The 23696-nt window shown below is 45.3% G+C and overlaps 1 protein-coding gene across 4 annotated transcripts in view; it reads left to right on the top strand.

The window, feature by feature from the left end:
• LOC137429702 (uncharacterized) overlaps positions 1-23696 on the top strand; it is a 122121-nt gene that overhangs the window by 85635 nt on the left and 12790 nt on the right. For all 4 annotated transcript variants that reach the window (XM_068119866.2, XM_078779768.1, XM_068119865.2 and 1 more), the window contains 8 exons: positions 339-464; positions 1075-1168; positions 8388-8647; positions 9788-9889; positions 13809-13899; positions 15355-15500; positions 15880-15963; positions 16498-16645. In XM_068119866.2, the coding sequence (XP_067975967.2) occupies positions 339-464; positions 1075-1168; positions 8388-8647; positions 9788-9889; positions 13809-13899; positions 15355-15500; positions 15880-15963; positions 16498-16645 (1051 nt within the window). The remainder of the gene's footprint in view (positions 1-338; positions 465-1074; positions 1169-8387; positions 8648-9787; positions 9890-13808; positions 13900-15354; positions 15501-15879; positions 15964-16497; positions 16646-23696) is intronic.

The raw sequence follows: 23696 nt of genomic DNA, 5'->3' as shown, positions 1-23696 counted from the left end.
TTCGGAGTCAAACTTCTTCTGCCATGTCTGCCATGTTTATGCACTGTGTGCACCGCGATCAGCTGAGATCTATACCTCGTGTGACGTCAGTGACGTCACAAGGATTCCAGAACTAGCTTCTTTTTTTTTTTGAATCGCGCCTTTTTAAAACGCAATTTACGACTAATTTAGCGTCGAATTTTTTTTTCTTTTTAAAAATTTAACATTACCTAATTCTAAAGATTTAAATAATTAAAAAAATTTTTGGGTCTGGAGTCTTCCTTTGAAGTTCTTATTGCAGCACCTTTACTTGCAAAAAATCCAGAGGCCACAATTTTCTGTTTGCTCTGTGTCTGCAGCTGTTGGAGACTCTGGGGTGCTCTGTTGAAACGGTGCTGCAAAATATTGAGAATGTAATGGCAGCGAAGGATGAGCAGGAAAAAGAAGAATGCAGGAAAGAAGATTGTGCAGTCAAAGCATTTAAGGTAGCCCCAACCTCTCCTGTCCTCCTCCTCGTCGTCCTCCCCCTCCACCCCGCACCCTCCTCACTCAGCAGAAGTTAAACACCCAACCTCTGGTCCCAATCCTGTATCCTCACTGTGAGGCTACTGTAATAGCAAATATGGTATGGCAATGGTGGAACGCTGCCATATTTGCTGTACTGGGTTCTTCCAGTCCAAAGGCTTTGATGTGCTGCTTATTTTTAGTGACTATCTGTGGAATTCGAATTCCAGCTACACCTGTTTTGCCTTGTATTTGTTGTTGTATTATTTCTTTATTTTTTGCTTTTATTTTGTCTTCCTCTTCAGCTGCCTGCTGTGGCTTTGTTTGTTCAAGGCTTTTCTGTCTTTTCCTTCCTCTTTTAATTTATCATTGCTGATAAATCAGTCTAACATATTTATCCATGCTAAAAGTGTTTAAATAGTTGACTCCAGTGATTAAAATGTCAAATCGCACGTCTATGAAAGCATTTTGGAAACAATTGATTGGCTGAAAATAAATTCCTTTTGCACATTATTCACGCACATTTCTGCCAAAGTCCTTGCATTTTCTATTTATATGTTTAACCAATAACCGCCCACCCTGACCTTCCAGCAAACAGATGCTGCTGAGAAGGAATTGAGTGAAAATGTGAAACGGCCTGACATTGAGGTAGAACCATCTACAAGTGAGAGGCAGAGCAGGAGAGGTAAATCTATAACCTTAAGGACTCGTAATATGTTTGCCCTTTTTGTTATTAAATGCTGAAATGCATGCGGTCTTGCCTTGAAAACATTCCATCAGTTCCAAGCATTCCACCTTGTAAACGTTAAAAAAAAAACAAGAGCAATCAGATTGCAGACCCTCGCCAGGACGGACGTGTTTGTGTGGTGTATTTTGTGGGGTGTTTATTAGCTGCTGTTTGTGTGGTTTATTGACTATGTAGATTTATGTTCAATTCAATATGGCTGCCAAATCACGTGACCAATGTCGTCATCAATTTAATTCTCCCATATCATTCGTGTATATCATGCTAAATAAATTTCAATGTGATTGGATCAAGCGTTCCACTTGTCTAATTATGACGTCATAATGAAGGCATTGATAACTTAATCATGAATATATGTTCTCCATGGGGAGTACTTGACAATGAGACATGTTTCAATTTTTTCCATGGAGTGGTTTTGGAGATAGAGGTGTAACGTTTTTCGGTTTTTTCAAGATGGCACCCTTACCACATGATCTATGACGTCAAAATTACCATTAAAAATTATACAGGAGGAGGCGCTCCTATGGTGAAAATGTCTGCAATCGCGCTAACGGTTGCAGAGAAAGGCATACTCGTTCTGTGCGGACAAACGGACCCAAATGCAACAACTCCTCTGGCGAGGGTTTAAAAAAAATAACCGGTCTGTCTTGTGCAACTGCTTTTGGACTGTCTTATGCACCTGTGAAGGTGGACAAGTTTCTGCCAACCCTCGATTCTGATACTGCAACTGGATCGGGGACTGCATCAGCGTGTCCGTGTCTTTAAAACCTGCTTAGCTGCTTTTGTACATCCATTTTCTGCTCTGTTCATTTGCCTAGTTCATCTTCCATGTACTAATAATAATTAATGATAATAATGATTGTCATATATGTATATCCGATACACATACAATGAGAAGTACTTTGACAGTGCATGGTGAAAAATTACATTGAAAAAGAAAGAGATTCATTGTGAATATGAGCCTTAAAACGACCTTTGGTGATGAAATGAAATTAGTTATATGGTTTAAAATATTCAAAACCATGCTTTAGATGCTCACAAAACTTTAGACCCTGATTCATTAAGGGTCATGATTGCAGTTGGGTAAAAGCTGTGGTGCAAGCGATTATAGTTGTTTTTTGATGGAACGATAACGTTTACCCGAATGGAGAAGTTGAAAAATGTTATGTGCTGGGTGTAACTCATCTCGGATGATGGCTTTTGCTGTTTTTGCTACTCCACTGGAGTATAGGCTTTCGATGGAAGGCAGATCACATACAATTTTACAAGCAGTCTTTACTATTCTGTCCAGTTTGGATCGGACGTTTTGCATCGATTTGCTATACCAAACAGTGAAAGAACAGTGGAAGAAGGAGTGTGCCTCAGAACTTGCTCTTGTGCTTGCTCATTTGTTTCACTTTTGTTTAAAAGCACAAACTTTTCCTCTTTCCTGGAAACATGCCTTAGTTCAGCCTATTTTAAAGAAGGGTGATCATTCAAACCCTTCCATCTACTGTCCTGTTGCTCTGATTTCTACCATTTTCAAAGTCTTTGAATGTCTTCTCAATTCCCATTTCCTCAAGCATCTTGAATCCCACAGTCTTCTATCTGACCATCAATATGGCTTTCCCAAGGCAAGATCTACTGGTGATATCCTTTCTTACATTACGAATGTCTGGGCCTCTTCTCTGAGAGACTTTGGGGAATCCTTTGTTGTAGGCCTTGATATCTCAAAAGCCTTTGACAGAGTTTGGCTTCGGGGTCTGATACCCAAGCTTCCCTCTTTCGGTTTTCCTCCTTCGCGCTGCTCTCTCATATCGAGCTTTCTCTCCGACCGATCTATCTCTGTAATTGTTGATGGTTCAACATCTCCCTCCTTCCTATCAACAGCGGTGTCCCTCAGGGTTTCGTCCTGTCTCCGACACTCTTCCTTCTTTTTATCAATGATAACCTTTCTTCGACAAATAACAAATGCACTCTTATGCTGATGACTCAACATTGCATTCCTCCATGTTTTTCCCATCTGCTCCATCTTCCCTCAATCAATCTACATCTCGTTTGATCCCAGCCACCACTTTAAATTCGGATTTGGACAAGATTTGGACAAGATCCTATCTTGTCTTGTCCAATATATCGTCCGTCCTTTGTCATTGAATACCGCTCACTCGTGAACCTTTGTCGTCTCCTGACTTGATCTTCCCCTTTTCAAAAAGCAGATTTTTTTTTACTTTCTCAAAAACTCAGACTATTCTCTCTTTCTTCACTTGTCTATCAATGTAGCTCTTTTATTTAGGCCTGGCCTCAATGAGGACTTTATAGTCCGTGCCTGGAGCCTTCAACATTTAAAATAAAAAGAACACTCGCTGCGCGATAGAACTTGATCACAGAACGGCCGACACCAAAACTTTTCAACCTTGTGAGAAAACTGTTGCTGAGCCTTTTTCACTAAGTTATCGGTGTTCATCTCCCATTTAAGGTCACTGCAAATATGTATGCCTAAAAATTTTAGTGTCTCTCAACTTAAGCGTCATGAATAACCAGGGGTTGAATGGGAGTTTTGTTTTCTGGAAGTCAACAATACCAACAAGTCAACACTATGCTTAGAAGTCGGCCAAACTCACCACATTTTATGAACTACAACAGCACTCGGTATGGCGCATACCTCCGCCGTTTTTGTATCATACTGATAGGCATCCGAACCTTAACCAAAATGTAATTGGCTTGGCCTTGTCACCTACCCAACCCATCCACCAAGTTTTGTCATAACTGATCCACAATGTTTTGAGATATCATGCTTTATCATTGGTGTCTCCTTTCTCAATGTTAAAGAATGAATCCTTTAAAAATTTAAAAACTATCGGATCCACATCCACCAAAATCTAATAAATTCGTCCTTGTCACACCCAACCTGTCCACCAAATTTCGTCTGAATCCATCCACAACTTTTTGATGTATCCTGCTCACAAACAGACAGGGGTGAAAACATAACCTCTGTCCACCTTTTAACAAGGTGCATAAACCGATCCCCTTAACTATAGACCTATAATCTTCAATCACGAGCATGGTCATTAAATGCATCATTGCAGTTGACGTCAAATATTTCCTTTTCTCTCGCAGCCTCGTCTCAGATCATCAATTCTGATTCAGACCTGGTCACTCTACCTTGGTCATGTTGTTTCTGCTCTCGCATATATGGAAGGACATCCTTTTGATAGTTTGGTACCTGCCTTGCTCTCCGAACTCTGCCCATGGCAGCAAAGACCAACCCCACACCTACCTTCCTGACTTCTTCTACTCTTGGGCCAATGTGTGGCTCTCAATGGAATCCTCTCATCCAGTGGTTTCCCCAGAAATTTAAGTTAGGGGGATGGGGGTGGGGTGGGTGTTGTTCGGACTTAGGAACATTTATATTGCACGAGGGGTGAGATGGTGAGGGTAGGTACTAGGCAGTGTTGTAGAACCATAGAGTAAAAACTGAAACAAAGTTTGATGGTGAAAGAAGGGAAAAAGATTGATGGTTTTGAAATGTAGTGTTGGAGACTAATGTCAATCCAAAAGACTGCAAGAAGAATAAACAAATTGGTGCTGGTAGAAATCCGACCACCATGTGCATTAGAAGTGCTGATGAATCAATTTAACTGAAACTGAACCTGTCGTACTTTGGACACATCATGCATGCAGAACACGGAAGTCGGGCAAAGTCAATAAATTAATGTTGGCTTAAGATGAATGATAATTAATGAACTCAGATCTCAGATGAAGGGCTCCATTAATTACATCTACATCCTTCTTGGTTTCTTGTTGTAATTTTGCACGACTTTGTTGATGAACTTCTTGAATGCAGAGCGATCGTCTTTCATGGCTTCTTGTCCGTCCGATACTCCGGGGCCCTCAATTGATGTGCTCATCATTTACATGATTGGGTAGAAGGCGACTTCTATCAGAATGAAGAAAAAACTCTCAACTGTAGCTGTTGTGACTGGAAGTAGCAAAAAATGAATCGCTACTTCTCTCATTCCGGTAAACATAGCAAAGTTTAGGTCGAGACACTAGTGGTGATAAAAAAAACAAGTTGAGGTCAAATCCTCATTCATTCACCATATGATATTCCACTCTGTGTTCAAATTCTCTGTTCCGTCCTGATCATATATTAGCCCCATTGCTGGTAGTGTCTCACTCCAATCGACTGTCAGTATTTTATGGGATGGGCAAATGTAAAAACTATGTAGGGTTTGAGTAGAATCCAGAAGTCGCTGTTTTCAATTGGTAAGAATGAAGTCTGTGTACTTTTTGCACTGGCTTAACAAACGCTACCTGTCCTCGTCAGTTAGGAAGTCAATTTAATGTCCTTCAACAGTCAACTTCTGGATTAGTCTTCGCTTCTTCCAGTACGTTTTAAATGTGTATCTCCCTGATTGCAGAGGTGGGTGCTGCTTGGGTCAGAGATGAGAGACGTGCCATATTATAAATTTCACCCAGTTTGACGAGGGGACCATATGGTAACGTGGAAAACAAGTAAATTGTCACATTGTATATGATGGTTTACTGCCTGGATCCTACGGGGTGGGGAGTGTTGGGATAATTCAGGGGAGTGTACATCCCCCTCACCTCCCATTTGGAGGGGTGTAGTGAAATCCCTGCTCTCATATACTCTCCCTATCAAGGCTGGAGTGCCCCAAGGCAGTGCCCTGGCCCCTCTTATTACTTCTGCCACCAAAAGTGGATGGAGGTTATGTTTTTACCCCTGTCTGTCTGTTTGTTTGTCTGTGAACACTATATCTCAAAAAATTAGGACGGATTCAGACAATTTTGCGGAAAGGTTGGGTATGTGACAAGGACGAAATTATTACATTTTGGTGAAGATCCGGATCCGGCTGCTGGAATTTTAAAATCTATTCTTCACCATTGGGAGATAGGACCCAAAACTATATATAGCAGAATATCTCAACGTTTTGGATTGATTCAGACGAATCTTGGTGGATAGATTGGGTATGTGACAACTAATCAATTCGATTTTGGTGAAGATTTGGATTCGGATGTGAGAATTATTTTAAAAATTTAAGTGATTCTTCACCATTGGGAGATGGGGCCAAAAATTTTATATAGCAGGATATCTGAGTTGTGGATGGACTTGGACGAAACTTGGTGGAGAGGTTGGGTGTGTGACGAGGAAAAATTGGTTCAATTTTGGTAAAGATCCGGATCCGGCGAGTCGAGTTCTTTTTTAAGTGATTCAGCACCATTGAGAGATAGGGCTAAAACCGATACATACAGTAGTACTGTGTCTCAAAAAGTTGTGGATGGATTTTTTAATTGATGCTTCACCATTGAGGGGTCAGGCGAAAAGCGATTAGATAACATGATAATTAAAAACTTATGGACGATTAATGACTAAACTTTGTGGACAAGTTGGTTAGGTGACAAGAACAAGGCGATTAGGTTTTGGTTCAGGTCCGAATCCTTACCCGGCCTATCATTGCGATACAAATCATAAACTGTTCAGCCTGGCGGAGGTATTGCGCTCTACTGAGTGCTGTTCTAGTTCTTAATCTTCATCAATGATATCTCTGGAAAATCCTCATTTTTTGCTGATGACTGCACCCTCTGCTGTGACATCCCTCATCCTTCAGAGAGGTGGGCAGCAGCCTCTTCCCTCTCTTCAAACTTGATAGAATCACAAGCTGGTCAAACTCTTGGAATATGTCTTTCAATCCTGATGACCCTACCTCTCCCTTTCCTTCTTTCCCTCACACTCCCCCCTCCTCTCCTTCCAAAAGGACCATCGGGCAAACCCATCTACTTTTGTAACGATCCTCTTGAAGTTGTCACGCAAACGTTAGTGTCTCACTATCAACAATGATATTTCTTGGGAAAACCAAATATCTAAGCTGGACTCGTAAGCCAGCTGCCGACTGGGCGTCCTCCGTCGTACAAAGTCCTTCCTTGGCACAACTGACCTCATATGCACCAACAAGGCCTTCATCCCCATCTTGGTGGAGTACTGCTCTCCCATTTGGGCTGGCTCACCTGGCTCACACCTTGCTCAGCTTGATGCCGTGCAAGCTAAAGATTTCAAGATCATTGGAATCTCCCATGATGAAGCAGAGTCCCTTGGCCTATCACCTCCAAATCGCTTCACAACTGTGGTCTGTTTTCTACCACCTCCTTTCTGCTCTTGCACCATCTGCTCTCTGTGCTTTGTCCTCTGTCTCTCTTCCATCCACCATCCACCCTCAACCGCCCCTCCTCCCACCCTGCCCTCCAGGTTTCTGCAGGGTGCACGCAGTCCACAAACAACTCTTCTGGTCAAACTCCCAAAATCCGGAACCACTGCTCACCTCCATTCTTTTTTTTAATTTCTTTTTTTTCTCCATCTCTGGAACCAACTTCCACTCTCTTCAATCTCGTTCTTCCCTGCAAATCTTCAGGACGCAAGACAGGTGTTCACCACCATCTCAGACCCCCCCCCCCCCCCCCCCACCCAAAACCATAATCTTTTTCTACCCACTGTAACCCTCCTCAAGACGACCTCTTTCCAAATTTTTAGTTTTCTTTCCTGAGAGTTTACTTCTGTACCCATACTGTCCACCCCATGCCCCCACCCCTCATTCTTCCCCACATCCCTTGTTTATCCAAGTCTCCCTCTATTTGTCCCTCTTGACTTTGTATACAATTAATAAACCAAAATCTGGTCTTTTACAAAACATTGCCAGTCCCAAATGATGACAGTGGATTTTTCCTTTTGCTTTCCATCCGATCTAGTGGAAAGAGGCTCCAAAGTCGTCGTCATGATGTCCTGCACAGTTGCATTGGTCTACGTCGTGATTAGTTATTCCATGTTGTAGGACTCTGTAGAGTGGAAGAGCTCAACGGCTTGCTGTTGTAAATGTTGTGCTGAAGTATCGTTCATTTTATTCCGTGTGTGAAACGGTCTTTGTGGGAAGGAATACAAATTGATATGTGAACTACTTAAGAAAAGCTGGACATACGAATAAATAGCCCAACGTATACTGCACGGCTCATTGGGAGTGCTGCACTGGTTTCAGCCTCTTTAACATGAGACTATCAAGTTTGTTTTTATATTTATTCATTTATTTAACTTGCCTTTGTCTTCTCTAAATTTAAATAAAAAAACATTGTGCAATACCTTTTAAGTGTTTTGCTTATTTGTCTCCATCAGATGTGAGTGATAAAGAGGAAGGAGACTATCATGCTGTGGAAGAAGTGGTGGAGGAGGTGAAGTTGTTGGAGGAGAAAGAGGATGGTGTGGAGTTGTTCGGGGAGAGGGAGGAGGAGGAGGAAGAAGATGAAGATGAAAACGCAGATGAAAATAAAGATGGAGAGTTTGACAGAGAAGAAAAGACCTACGAACAATTTAAAGCCTCTTTTGTTTCCAGTGATCTTCCTGAGGAAGACTGTGTTGAAGATCCCACCTATGAAGTAATGTTTTGATGCAGCTTTTATTTCATTAAGTAAATCTTAACATCAAATTAGTTTTTACCTTGTTAATAGCATTTTTTGTTTACAAACCGCAGCTTGTCCTGTCGGTATTATTTCCTTATGGAGCTCATCGTAAGGTTTGCTCTTAATACCTCCACCACTTAAGGTGGATGGAGGTTATGTTTTCACCCCTGTCGTCTGTCTTTGTCTGTCTGTCTGCTTGTGAACAAGATATCTCAAAGCTGTGAACGGATTCGGACGAAATTTGGCAGAGAGGTAGTGTGTGACGAGGACGAAATGATTAGATTTTTGTGGAAGATCCGGATTCAGATCCGCCTAGTGGAATTTTTTTAAAGTGATTCTTCACCATTGAGAGATAGGGCCAAAAACTATATATTGCAGGATATCTCAAAAAGTTGTGGACGGATTTGGACGAACCTTGGTGGACCGGTTGGGTATGTGACAAGAACAAAATGATTGAATTTTGGTGAAGATCCGGATCGGAGAATTTTAAGTGATTCTTCACAATTGAGTGATCGGGCTAAAACCGATATATAACACAATATCTCAGTTATGGATGGATTTGGACGAAACTTGGTGGACAGCTTGTCTATGTGACGTAGAATTTTTAGATTTTGGTGAAGATCTAAATATGGACTCGGATATGAGAATTATTTAATTTTTAAGTCATTCTTCACCATTCAGAGATCGGGTGAAAAGTGATACATAACATATTTAAAAAGAAGTTATGGACGAGTTATGACTAAACTAGGTGGATGAGTTTGTTCGGTGATAAGAACAAGCCGATTAGATTTTGGTTCAGGTCCGAATCCAGATCCAGCCCATCATTGGGATACAAAACATAAACTGTTCAGCCAGGCGGAGGTATGCGCTCTACCGAGTGCCATTCTAGGTACCTTATGGAGCTCATCGTAAGGTTTTTTTTCAGAGCAGTTTGTAAGGTCGTGCTTTGCATAATGTTCTTCATTTTATCTCATCCTCTTCTTTCGAATTCTGTTTTTCCCTATCTTGGAATAATTATCAAGCGAAAGTAACCTCAACATTGGGTATTGTTCGACTTCGCTGGTTTATGCAAATCTGCATTTGCACTTGTTGAAGATGATATCCTTGTTTTTCCAGCCCCCTCAGTTGGAGTCGAGTGATGTTAGTAAAGAGGGGTCTTCAGAGAGTGCCGAGGAGGAAAGCCAAATGCCAAAGGGTGCAGACGAAGGAATGATGAGTGTGAGTAAATATATAAAAAATGGATTTGAGTCTGACCTTAGGATGTTATTGTGTGAAACCTTTAAATATTTTGGGTTTTTACCTTCGCAAAAGCGGAAGGTTATGTTTTGATCGCTGTGTATTTATTTGTATGTCTGTGTGTGTGTGTGTATGTTATTCGCATAACTCAAAAAGTATTCAACCGAATTGCATGAAATTTGGTGGGATGATTGGTTATTATACGGGACACATTTGATTAGATTTTGGGAGCAATCGGGTCAAAGGTCAAGGTCAAGGTCACGAAAAGGTCAAAACTGTTCACTGTTCTGTTCCCTACACTCCCATGCCAAGTACAGAACAGTAGCTGCGGCGAAGGTATGCGCTCTACCGAGTGCCCGTTCTAGTTTCATCCTATTTTGTTATTCTGAAAAACAAATGATGGTGGATGTGTATTACGACCTGGGGAAGGGAAGGGAATGTGAGGGGGAGGGCGGGCGGTTTGGGAGACTATTGTGACACATGACTGGAGAGAAGGACCACTTTATATGGATATTTGAATACAGCACCGGCATACAGGGGAATTGTTTATCGAGACCACCCCGTGTGCGAACCCCAAGGTGGTCTCATAACTGGTCTTTCATTGGAGGGACACACAATTTGTTTTGTTCAAAATATATTTTGTTGGGATTGCAGGCTGTATGTAGATGGTTAACCTGAAGAAAAGCTTTATTGTACATTTTGGAGTGGACAAGCTATCTTGGAAAAGGAACTGGTCTTTCTGTCTTCAGGTTGGTGGTCTTTCTGTCTTCTACCGACTCCTCTCCGGCCTTGCTCCCCCAGCTCTCTCTGTGCTCTGTCCCCCCAATATTCCTACAGGTCGCACAAGATCTGCCTGCAACCCTCTTATGGTTAAATTGCCAAAGTCTAGGCTCTCTGCTCACCTTCACTCTTTCATTCCCCTTTTCTCCCGCCTCTGGAACAAACTCCCCCACTCCCTTCAATCCCACTCCTCCCTCCAGGTCTTTAAAACAGCTGTTCACCACCATCTCTTATCTTCCCCCATCGAAAACCTTGATCTTTTCTACCCCCGGTAATTCACCCCAGAGTCCTTGCAGTGTTCATATGTTTTAATCCTCTCCCACCTCCCCCCCAAGTCCTCCCGATGTCCCTGCTCTCAAATGTTGTGTTTGTGTCCTTCCCCCTCTTCCCCCTCTCTTTTGTGTCCTTCCCCCTCTCTCCCCATCTTGTCTGCCGCTCCCCTTGTTTTTTGTGTTTTGTGTGTCGGTTTGTCTTTTTGTGTGATTAATGTTAGCTCTTTCACGAGCCTCGATCTTGTATACAAAAAAAAACAAAAAAAAAAACTGTAGTCCATTTGGGCATAAAATAGGGGGACGGGCTCATGAGCATATTGTCCCACTCAACGTATTGATGACCTGCCATCTCAGGATGTATCGCTGTTAGAAAATAACTATCATTGCTATGAGATCCAAATTCAGAGAGGGTCGGAAGAATTTGGTAAATGTAAGTCTTTGCCTTAATGGTGTGGTGAGTCTTATTTCTTTGCCTTAATAACGATTTCATCATCTTTTTTTGTAGTGGGGTCCAATAATATCTTGATGTTAAATAAGCAAAGCCACGTGATATTTTGAGGTGAAAGCCCCAGCCTCCCTGGCCCCTCGGCATATTGTAAACCCACGACCTCCGATTCCAATCCAGCATCCTCCCAACGAGGCTGTTGCCCCTCATAGCAATCGTGGAACTCTGCCATATTTGCTATCCTGGGGTTTTCCAGTACAAAGGCTTTGACTTGCTGTTTATTGTTGATGGAAAGCTATGGAATTCTAATTCCATCAACACCTGTTTTGCCTTGTGTGTGTATATATATATATATATATATATATATATATATATATATATATATATATATATATATATATATTATATATATATATTATATAAAAAAAATAAAAAACATATATAATATATATATATATATACTAGGGCATTGCCCGTACTATATCTATATCTAAAATTATATCCCCCCCCTCTATTTACATGAAATGGTTTGGTCCAAAGCGAACGGCTTGCGAGTACGGTGACAATCCCCCCCCCTCTATTTACATGCAATGGTTTGGTCCAAAGCGAACGGCTTCCGGAGTTTGGTAAAGAAATCGCCATCGCGTGCACAAACGCGCAGGAAAGCGAATGAATCGCAAATTCGGTTTTATTAGTTTTAAAACATAGTTTAACGCCAACATAGTTTGCAAAACGTGAAATAAATGAATACGCTCTCAAATGTGCCATCCGAGGCAGAGTGTGTCCTCCACGTTCGGCACACGCGATCGTTCGCTGCTCTCTGATTGGTGAATCGTTTTTTGGACATAGCTCGGTAAGTAATTGTCCGATTAATATGAAACCTTGAAAAGGCACATCCTCGGGTCCCCAGCAATATACCTGGCAAGTTAAAAGTATATCGGACCCGTGGTTGTCGAGAAACAGCCGGTCACAGACAAACAAACGTACAGACGTACAGACGTACAGAGATTACTGGAATTATAGATAGATATATAACTGTAAGAAATAGTAGAAACTCCACAGTACGAGCAGGGCGTCTCATTTGCATTGAATAAATAATCACTAGATTAAATAAGACGCGGACGTAGCTTCAGGACGTCGATCTTTAATTGTCGACAAGCTTTCGACCAACAAAGGTCTTCTTCTGAGTCTACAAAAGTTCGTGTTTTTGTAGACTCAGAAGAAGACCTTTGTTGGTCGAAAGCTTGTCGACAATTAAAGATCGACGTCCTGAAGCTACGTCCGCGTCTTATTTAATCTAGCGATTTTATATATATATATATATATATATATATATATATATATATATATATATATATATATATATATAGTGGATTTAAAAATTGCTATTTTGTCTTCCTCAACTTCCTGCTTGCGACTCTTTCTCAGGGTTTTTTTTTTTTCCTTCTCACAACGTTATTTACCACCATTTCTGATAAATAATTATTTATCAGAAATGGTGGTAAATAACGTTATATTATAATTTATAAAAATTTATAAATTATAATTTATTTAGTTTCTCAGCAACACATTTGTATGAAATAGTGGAAACGGACGGTCGAGTGATAAAATGTCGAAATGCATATTGATATTAGTTCGTGTTTATGATACAGAATGCATTGAAATGAATGAGTTCCTTCTGGAGGAAACATTGCACACATTCCTGCCATGATGCAGCATGCTGGTTTACCATTTGTAAATGTAAACACTTTTTCTGTTTTGTTTTTTACTTGCAAAGTAATTTTTTCAAATATATTGGTTGGTCTTGTGCGTTTGCCTCCTGTCTATCACCTACAGGTCGCAGTTTCAAACCGATCTTCATGAAACTTCACCAGATAGTAGAGTTGGTCATATGGAAGAAGCCTATTGATTTTGAAGGTCATCTTGAGGTCAAATTTCAAAAATCGCCATTTTTCATCCGATTGACTTGAAAATTGAAGAGCATTTACACATTGTCACTAAATTGGGAAACCAGCTATTTTTGAGGTCAAAAGGTCAAAGTCAACTCGAGGTCAAACTTCCAAAATCATCAATTTTGATCTGAATTTTTTTTGCTTTTCATCCGATTGACTTGGGAATTAAAGAGCAATTACATATTGCCTCACTGAATTGGGAAACCAACTTTTTGATGTCAAGGTCAAAGGTCAACTCAAGGTCAAACTTATATCAATTTTCATCTGAAAAATCATCAATTTTAATCAGATCAACCTGAGCTCTGATTGAGATTTTCAATTTTAATCTTGATGTAATGGACAATTTGATGTATTCCTGGCAACTTTTTTTGGGGGGGGGGGGGGGGAGGGATGGGTGGATTTTGCAAGTATCGTGCTCTGCATGACATCTTGTTTTGTTGGTTTGTCTCCAGCAAACAGATGCAGCTGAGAAGGAATTTGATAATGTGAAACAGCCCGAGATTGAAAAAGAGACATCTACAGGTGATGGTCAGAGCAGGAGAGGTAAGTTCATAACCCTCGGGACTTTTGGCTATTCGGCCTTTCAGTTGAACCTCATGGGCAGCAGGCTAGTTCATTTTGTAGCTTGCTACCTGTAGAGGCGTGTAGTGTCAACACCACCTGCAAAATGGTTGGATTCAAGTGTACCTGATGTTCTGATGCATCTCAGAGGACACCCTCCTTTGAAAGGAATGTGAATCAAGGTCACCTGTTTCATCAGCATTTGGGTTGTGGCTATTGATGATCCCACAGTATTTGAATTATTATTAATGAGAAGGGAGTAGGTTCTTGTGTCCTGACATTGTGGTTGAATTTCCTGTTTGAGGTTTAGCAATACAATTAGCATCACCTGAGTTAGGTGGGATTGCTGGGATGTGGATTTGGAACAGGCAAGATGCTCAAATGGCCCTTACCTGTAGCTTAAAGAGAAATGAATGAATGATCGTTTTAAGGCCATTTTCCCCGCTAGAGCGGGGATTAGCCTTGCGGGCCCCATGACAATCATGGTTCCCTGTTTGAGGCAATGTTTTTATGGCCGGATGCCCTTCCTGACGCCAACCCTTGGTCACGCTCTTACGATGCGCAGGGATATGGTGTACCTATTCTAAACCGGGGTACACACCGGGATCATTCATCCCAGCAAGCTGGTACTCGATTTGCCGACCTCGGAAGGATGACAGGCTGAGTCAACCCCCCTGGCATTAATTCAGCGATCGACCGGGATTCGAACTCAGGATCCTAGGATCCCAAGCCGGCACCCTAACCACTAAGCCAACACCAACACAGAACTCAAATTGAAAACTCGATTTCCATATTTGATTGATTGATGTGTTATTGCACACTTAAGGAGCCGGGTCCTTTTTGTTAAACTGCCAGTAATTTGTGGAGGCAGCCATTCCTTGTCCTTGTGCTTCCGTTAATGCATGTCAAGTGGATGTCTTGCCTTGAAAACATTCCATCTCCGGTGTTTTACAAGACTTTGTCGATTCCAAATGGTGCTTGAGGATGTTAATTTGGCTTTCCCTCTGATCAAGTTGAAAGAAGCCCCAAATACTTGTTAGAATGACATACCACCATAACCTACATGAGAGAATGATATGGCATTAGAAATGACAGAATATCAGGCTCCTCAAATAATCTACTTTTTTTTTGAAACACCCTGTATATATTTATTTATTGGCCCCCCGTCGCACAGCAGAACGAAAGGGGGACTATGGTTTTCCCCTCCGTCCGTGTGTCCGTCCGTCCGTGCGTGCATAAGCGAAGGACCGCATTCGAATTTGGTGTGTGGGTGCAACCCATGTCAAAATCCAAGATGGCCACCGCCATGTATGTCTGATGCCATGTATGTCTGAACCTTGTTTTATTTGCCTTTGTCGTATCTAAATTTGAATCAAAAAGAATAGTACAATAAATAATCCCTTTTAAAACTGTTTTACTTACACTTGTTCTTGCCAGATGAAAGCAGAGAGGATGACCTGGATATGGAGGATGACGATGGAGAGTTGAATGCAGAAGAAAAAGCATACGAACAATTTAAAGCCTCTTTTCTTTCCGGTGATCCTCTTCCTGAGGAGGACTGTGTTGAAGATCCCACCTATGAAGTAATGTTTTGATGCTGCCATTGTGTCATGATAGAGTAAATTTCAACATCAAATTGGTTTTGGTTTTGTTTTAGGTTTTGTTTTACCAACCGCAGCTTGTCCTGTCAGTATTATTACCTTATGGAACTCATTATGAGGTTTTCCCAGAGCAGTTTGTGAGGTCGTGCTTTGTGTAATGTTGAATTTCTAAATCTCTTCCTCCTTTGTTTCATTATTTTTTGTTTGATGAGGAATAATGATGTTTCATGTTTCTTGGAATAATTGTCAAGTGGAAGTGTCTCACATAAGTAACCTTGATTTTGGACATCGTTAAACTTTGCGAGTTTATCCAAGTGAGGCGTGGCGATTGCTTCAGATACCTTTTTCTATTTTTTCTCAGGATGAGTCGAGCGATGAGGATGGTAAAGAAGAGTCTGAGAGTGCTGATGAGGAAAGCAAAATGCTGGGTGAAGATGAAGGAATCGTGAGTGTAAAATTTGCCTTTTTAGTCTGAACTCAGCTACGTGTGAAACTTCGCAGTCTGAAGAGGTAACACTTTTTTGGATATTCGATTATATTGTCTCCTGAATGGGATCGAGAAACTTCCGTAACCTGTTCCGTATGTGTTGGGTGTGATCCTGTGATTTCCAAACAATGATTGGCTTAATTGGAAGCTGCACATGGGTAAATATAATCGGTGTGCTTCCCCTATAGTTTCCTCTTTTCTTACTGACTGGCTCTGCACACCTCGTGCACAAGACAATGATTCATTGACACCCTTATCTTCAACTTTGATCTGTTTCACTTGTCTTCAGTTTCTTCAGAAAGTTAAAATGTGCACTTCAGATTAACTGAATGACTGGAGGCTTTTGCACTGCCTTGTGGGAGATACGAGGCATGAGTTGCCGAGAAATTGTGAAAACTTTCAAGTCTGCTGGGAAATTTAATCCCTTTCCTTATTTCTTTGTCGGTTTTAACAATGTCAATCGATGATGGTGATCAAACGTTGTTTTTTCAGTTGGAATCGAGTGAGTCACAGAATCAGGAGTCTAAGGAAGACATTGTTTATGCTGTTGGGCACACACAGCTGCCCTTGAGGGTAGGACCAATAGGTCTGTCAGGGTCTGCAACGACTGAGAAGCAAGCTGATGATTCATCAACTGAGGGTACTGTGACAATTTTTTTTTTTTTTTTTTTGACTTCTATTTGTTCATTTTATTATTAGCTCACCTGGAACAAAGTTCAGGAGAGCTTATGTGATGGCGCGTCTGTCCGTCAGTCCGTAAACACTTACAACTTCTCCGAAACCGCTGATGGGATTGTGACCAACACAACAACACAACATGCATTTTAAGGCCATGTTCCCTGCTAGAGCGGGGGTTAGCCTTGCAATCTTCTCCATTTTGCCCTATTTTCTGCATCTCTCCTTGTTAACCCCCTTGCCCGCATTTCTTCTTCCACCATCTTTAGCCAAGTCTTTCTCGGTCTTCCCCGTCCTCTACTTCCTTCTACATTAACTTCCATCACTCTTCTCAACCAGTCACTTTCATCCTTCCTCAATATATGACCAAACCATCTCAACCTGTTCCTCTTCACAGCATCAATCACAGGCAATATTCCCATCATCTTTCGCAATTCATCATTTGTCTTTCTCTCTCTCAACGATACTCCGCACATCCATCGAACCATTCGCATTTCCACCCTTTCCAGCCTTCGTTGCTGCTCTACGTTCATTACCCATGTCTCGCTCCCATAAATCATAACACTTCTCACACATGCAGCATACACCTTTCCCTTCAGCTTCAGCGACACTCTCCTCCTCATCAGCACGCCACTCAGTTCCCGAAACTTCTTCCATGCACATCTCACTCGAGCAACCGTTGCCGAGTCTGATCCACCTTCTCCATTCAGCATGTCTCCGAGGTAGCAAAATGTTTTCACACCTTCCAGCTTCACGCCGTCTCCAAGATCCAACTCAACATTTCCTCCATCTGCAGCTCCCTCTGTGCACACCTTACATTTGAATGTAGCTGCCACACTGGTTAATGACCCTCTCAGACCACTACATTTTTGATGAACCCACTCAGCACACATTGTACATTGAATGGAGTTCACTCCGACACCCTTCCGTCGCACAGCGGAACGAAAGGGGGACTATGGTTTTCCCCTCCGTCCGTGTGTCCGTCCGTCCATGCGTGCATAAGCGAAGGACCGCATTCGAATTTGGTGTGTGGGTGCAACCCATGTCAAAATCCAAGATGGCCACCGCCATGTATGTCTGATGCCATGTATGTCTGAACCTTGTTTTATTTGCCTTTGTCGTATCTAAATTTGAATCAAAATCTATAGGGAGGCCCCATCACCCTCCCCCATAACCCTCCCCCATCACCCTGCCATCACCCTCCCATCACCCTGCCATCACCCTCCCATCACCCTGCCATCACCCTCCCATCACCCTCCCATCACCCTGCCATCACCCTCCCATCACCCTGCCATCACCCTCCCATCACCCTGCCATCACCCTCCCATCACCCTGCCATCACCCTGCCATCACCCTCCCATCACCCTTTATTGGACCATTTGACTTCTATAGGGTTGGTTTTCTAAGGCTTATATCAAAATATCAATTTATATCAAATAAATCTTTTAAGGTGAAAGCGCGATGACGTCACCACGTCACGCGGCACGAATGCGCGCCTGTGTCGTTGGAGGTATTGACTACATTATATAGGGTCAGTTTTCTAAGGCTGTAGGCCGCACCTCATTTTGTCGAATAAAGTGGTATTCGGGTGGTTCCGGTATTTGGGACCGCAGGGACGGAAAGTGCAGGTACGGGGTGCTTGGCACTCCCCAGCCGGCCCGCTCTGAAGGTTCGGATCGGGACACCGGGATTCATTCCGGTCGGCCCGCAGGTGGGGGTGCGGGGCCTGTCACAGAACGTCAAAACAAACTCCTCCCTCCCATCACCCTCCCCCATCACCCTCCCCCATCACCCTCCCCCATCACCCTCCCCCATCACCCTCCCCCATCACCCTCCCCCATCACCCTCCCCCATCACCCTCCCATCACCCTGCCATCACCCTCCCATCACCCTCCCCCATCACCCTGCCATCACCCTGCCATCACCCTGCCAACACCCTGCCAACACCCTCCCATCGCCCTCCCATCACCCTTTATTGGACCATTTGACTTCTATAGGGTTGGTTTTCTAAGGCTTATATCAAAATATCAATTTATATCAAATAAATCTTTTAAGGTGAAAGCGCGATGACGTCACCACATCACGCGGCACGAATGCGCGCCTGTGTCGTTGGAGGTATTGACTTATATAGGGTTAGTTTTCTAAGGCTGTAGGCCACACCTCATTTTGTCGAATAAAGTGGTATGCGGGTGGTTCCGGTATTTGGGACCGCAGGGACGGAAAGTGCAGCCGGCCCGCTCTGAAGGTTCGGATCGGGACACCGGGATTCATTCCGGTCGGCCCGGAGGTGGGGGTGCGGGGCCTGTCACGGAACGTCAAAACAAACTCCTCCCTCTCATCCCATCACCCTGCCATCACCCTCCCATCACCCTCTCATCACCCTGCCCCATCACCCTGCCATCACCCTGCCATCACCCTCCCATCACCTTGCCATCACCCTCCCACCACCCTGCCATCACCCTCCCACCACCCCTCCCATCATCCTCCCATCACCCTCCCATCACCCTTTATTGGACCATTTGACTTCTATAGGGTTGGTTTTCTAAGGCTTATATCAAAATATCAATTTATATCAAATAAATCTTTTAAGGTGAAAGCGCAATGACGTCACCATGTCACGCGGCACGAATGCGCGCCTGTCTCGTTGGAGGTATTGACTTATATAGGGTTAGTTTTCTAAGGCTGTAGGCCGCACCTCATTTTGTCGAATAAAGTGGTATTCGGGTGGTTCCGGTATTTGGGACCGCAGGGACGGAAAGTGCAGGTACGGGGTGCTTGGCACTCCCCAGCCGGCCCGCTCTGAAGGTTCGGATCGGGACACCGGGATTCATTCCGGTCGCCCGGTCGGCCCGGAGGTGGGGGTGCGGGGCCTGTCACGGAACGTCAAAACAAACGGCCTGCCGGGGCCGCCCAAAAGTCGGGCGTGAGGGGCGAGTCCACTAATGGAACGCCTCTCGCTTCCCAGATCGAGGGCCACGTGGTCAGGAGAACCTCGTCCCTTCTGGTTGCCCTGCCGTCCCACCGTGGGCGCTGGCAGGGTGTACTTCAAACTAAGCTTAAGTGTCAAGTGTTAAGTTCCTCCTTGCCCTCGCAAGGGAAAGGCTAGGGTCAAGCTCTTCCAAATTTCCAAACACTAGAAATCGGACGTCTCGAATTAAGTAATCATTTGTTAATACATCTCAGTCGCCCGCGACCTCTCTAGCGCGGGCGTCGAACCAGTTCATTTCCGGGCGACCGGACCGAGTATCGGCTCGGCCGTGGCCGAAGCCGTTGATTCCGCCGTAGCACGCTAACGCATAGGCTCGCGCGTCCCCGGTCCGCCGGGGCTCCGCGGGTGTCCTACCGTGCCCGGCACTGCTGATCTCTCTTGCTTCCGGGAGTAGGTGCCGGTGCCCGGGGACGGAGTTCGCTGTCTAAACATGGTAGCGCTAGGCCAGTGGGACCGCCGGGACCCACGTGCACTCACAAGTTGTTCTGCGCGTGGGCGGCAGTATCAGACTGGGGCGCCCAAACGCTCCCCGGCTAAAGTTCATCCTGAAAGCGCCCACATTGTGCGGACAAACCAAGTCAAGGGCCACGTGGTCAGGAGAACCTCGTCCCTTCCGGTCACACTGTGCCTATCGGCCGGCCTCGAAGACCGAAATTGTGACGGTGTCACCCGAAAAAGTGTGAATTTTTTTGGTTAGGGTTAGGGTGACCTAACCGTTAGGTCACCGGTTAGGTTAGGTTAGGTTAGGTAACGGTTAGGTAACGGTTAGGTCACCGGTAACGGTTAGGTAACTAACGTTAGGTCACCTTCGGGTGACACCGTCACAATTTCGGTCTTCGAGGCCGGCCGATAGGCACAGTGTGACCGGAAGGGACGAGGTTCTCCTGACCACGTGGCCCTTGACTTGGTTTGTCCGCACAATGTGGGCGCTTTCAGGATGAACTTTAGCCGGGGAGCGTTTGGGCGCCCCAGTCTGATACTGCCGCCCACGCGCAGAACAACTTGTGAGTGCACGTGGGTCCCGGCGGTCCCACTGGCCTAGCGCTACCATGTTTAGACAGCGAAAGTCCGTCCCCGGGCACCACGCCTGGCTCGCTTATTCAGCGAGCATGGCGACGTGGGCACGGTAGGACACCCGCGGAGCCCAGGCGGACCGGGGACGCGCGAGCCTACGCGTTAGCGGGCTACGGCGGAATCAATGGCTTCAGCCACGTCCGGGCCGATATTCGGCCCGGCCGCACCGGGAATGAACTGGTTCGACGCCCGCGCTAGAGAGGTCGCGGGCGACTGAGATGTGTTAACAAATTAATTAATTAATTTGAGATGTCCGATTCCTAGTGTTTGGAAATTTGGAAGAGCTTGACCCTAGCCTTTCCCTTGCGAGGGCAAGGAGGAACTTAACACTTGACACTTAAGCTTAGTTTGAAGTACACCCTGCCAGCGCCCACGGCGGTACGGCAGGGCAACCAGAAGGGACGAGGTTCTCCTGACCACGTGGCCCTCGATCTGGGAAGCGAGAGGCGTTCCATTAGTGGACGCGCCCCTCACGCCCGACTTTTAGGCGGCCCCGGCAGGCCGTTTGTTTTGACGTTCCGTGACAGGCCCCGCACCTCCGGGCCGACCGGGCGACCGGAATGAATCCCGGTGTCCCGATCCGAGCCTTCAGAGCGGGCCGGCTGCACTTTCCGTCCCTGCGGTCCCAAATACCGGAACCACCCGCATACCACTTTATTCGACAAAATGAGGTGCGGCCTACAGCCTTAGAAAACCAACCCTATATAAGTCAATACCTCCAACGACACAGGCGCGCATTCGTGCCGCGTGACGTGGTGACGTCATCGCGCTTTCACCTTAAAAGATTTATTTGATATAAATTGATATTTTGATATAAGCCTTAGAAAACCAACCCGAAAGAAGTCAAATGGTCCAATAAAGGGTGATGGCGGGGTGATGGCAGGGTGATGGGAGGGTGATGGGAGGGTGATGGCAGGGTGATGGGAGGGTGATGGCAGGGTGATGGGAGGGTGATGGCAGGGTGATGGCAGGGTGATGGCAGGGTGATGGGGGAGGGTGATGGGGCCTCCCTATAGAAGTCAGTACCTCCAACGACACAGGCGCGCATTCGTGCCGCGTGACGTGGTGACGTCATCACACTTTCCCCTCAAAAGACCCATTTGATATAAGTTAATATTCTGATATAAGCTTTAGAAAACCAACCCTATATAAGTCGATACCTCCAACGATACAGGTGCGCAAAATACAAAATCACAAAAGATTTATTTGATATAAGTTAATATTTTGAATAACTCGGTCAATATCAGTCCGAATTTCGCCAAATAAAGGTTCCCGTTATCCACAGATACCCCTGTATCCTCCTAGAGGCGAAGTCAGGATGAATTTCGCAAAAAATAAAGTCCTTCGGCAACGAAAATTTAACATGGGGCTTTCCTATGTAACTTTACCCCGAGGTAATTCCACCAAAAATCCCCGAAATTTTCGGGTGACACCGTCACAATTTCGGTCTTCGAGGCCGGCCGATAGGCACAGTGTGACCGGAAGGGACGAGGTTCTCCTGACCACGTGGCCCTTGACTTGGTTTGTCCGCACAATGTGGGCGCTTTCAGGATGAACTTTAGCCGGGGAGCGTTTGGGTGCGTGGCGCCTTTGGGCGCCCCGGTCTGATACTGCCGCCCACGCGCAGAACAACTTGAGTGCACGTGGGTCCCGGCGGTCCCACTGGCCTAGCGCTACCATGTTTAGACAGCGAGATCCGTCCCCGGGCACCTGTACCTACTCCCGGAAGTCGAGAGATCAGCGGCGCCAGGCACGGTAGGAGCCCCGGCGGACCAGGGGCGCGCGAGCCGACGCGTTAGCGTGCTACGGCGGAATCAACGGCTTCGGCCACGGCCGGGCCGATACTCGGCCCGGTCGCACCGGAAATGAACTGGTTCGACGCCCGCGCTAGAGAGGTCGCGGGCGACTGAGATGTGTTAACAAATTAATTAATTAATTTGAGATGTCCGATTCCTAGTGTTTGGAAATTTGGAAGAGCTTGACCCTAGCCTTTCCCTTGCGAGGGCAAGGAGGAACTTAACACTTGACACTTAAGCTTAGTTTGAAGTACACCCTGCCAGCGCTCCCGGTGGGACGGCAGGGCAACCAGAAGGGACGACGTTCTCCTGACCACGTGGCCCTCGATCTGGGAAGCGAGAGGCGTTCCATTAGTGGACGCGCCCCTCACGCCCGACTTTTGGGCGGCCCCGGCAGGCCGTTTGTTTTGACGTTCCGTGACAGGCCCCGCACCCCCACCTCCGGGCCGACCGGGCGACCGGAATGAATCCCGGTGTCCCGATCCGAACCTTCAGAGCGGGCCGGCTGCACTTTCCGTCCCTGCGGTCCCAAATACCGGAACCACCCGCATACCACTTTATTTGACAAAATGAGGTGCGGCCTACAGCCTTAGAAAACCAACCCTATATAAGTCAATACCTCCAACGAGAGGGTGGTGGGAGGGTGATGGCAGGGTGATGGGAGGGTGATGGGGGAGGGTGATGGGGCCTCCCTATAGAAGTCAGTACCTCCAACGACACAGGCGCGCATTCGTGCCGCGTGACGTGGTGACGTCATCGCACTTTCACCTTAAAAGATTTATTTGATATAAATTGATATTTTGATATAAGCCTTAGAAAACCAACCCTACAGAAGTCAAATGGTCCAATAAAGGGTGATGGCAGGGTGATGGCAGGGTGATGGGAGGGTGGTGGGAGGGTGATGGCAGGGTGATGGCAGGGTGGTGGGAGGGTGATGGCAGGGTGATGGGAGGGTGATGGCAGGGTGATGGGAGGGTGATGGCAGGGTGGTGGGAGGGTGATGGGGCAGGGTGATGGGAGGGTGATGGCAGGGTGATGGGATGAGAGGGAGGAGTTTGTTTTGACGTTCCGTGACAGGCCCCGCACCCCCACCTCCGGGCCGACCGGGCGACCGGAATGAATCCCGGTGTCCCGATCCGAACCTTCAGAGCGGGCCG

The sequence above is a fragment of the Myxine glutinosa genome, chromosome 6, assembly GCF_964187855.1.
Source record: "Myxine glutinosa chromosome 6, kmMyxGlut1.1, whole genome shotgun sequence".
In the NCBI taxonomy this organism is placed as follows: Eukaryota; Metazoa; Chordata; class Myxini; order Myxiniformes; family Myxinidae; genus Myxine; species Myxine glutinosa.
Note: the sequence above shows the minus strand (reverse complement) of the source record. Positions and strands in the feature narration are given on the sequence as shown.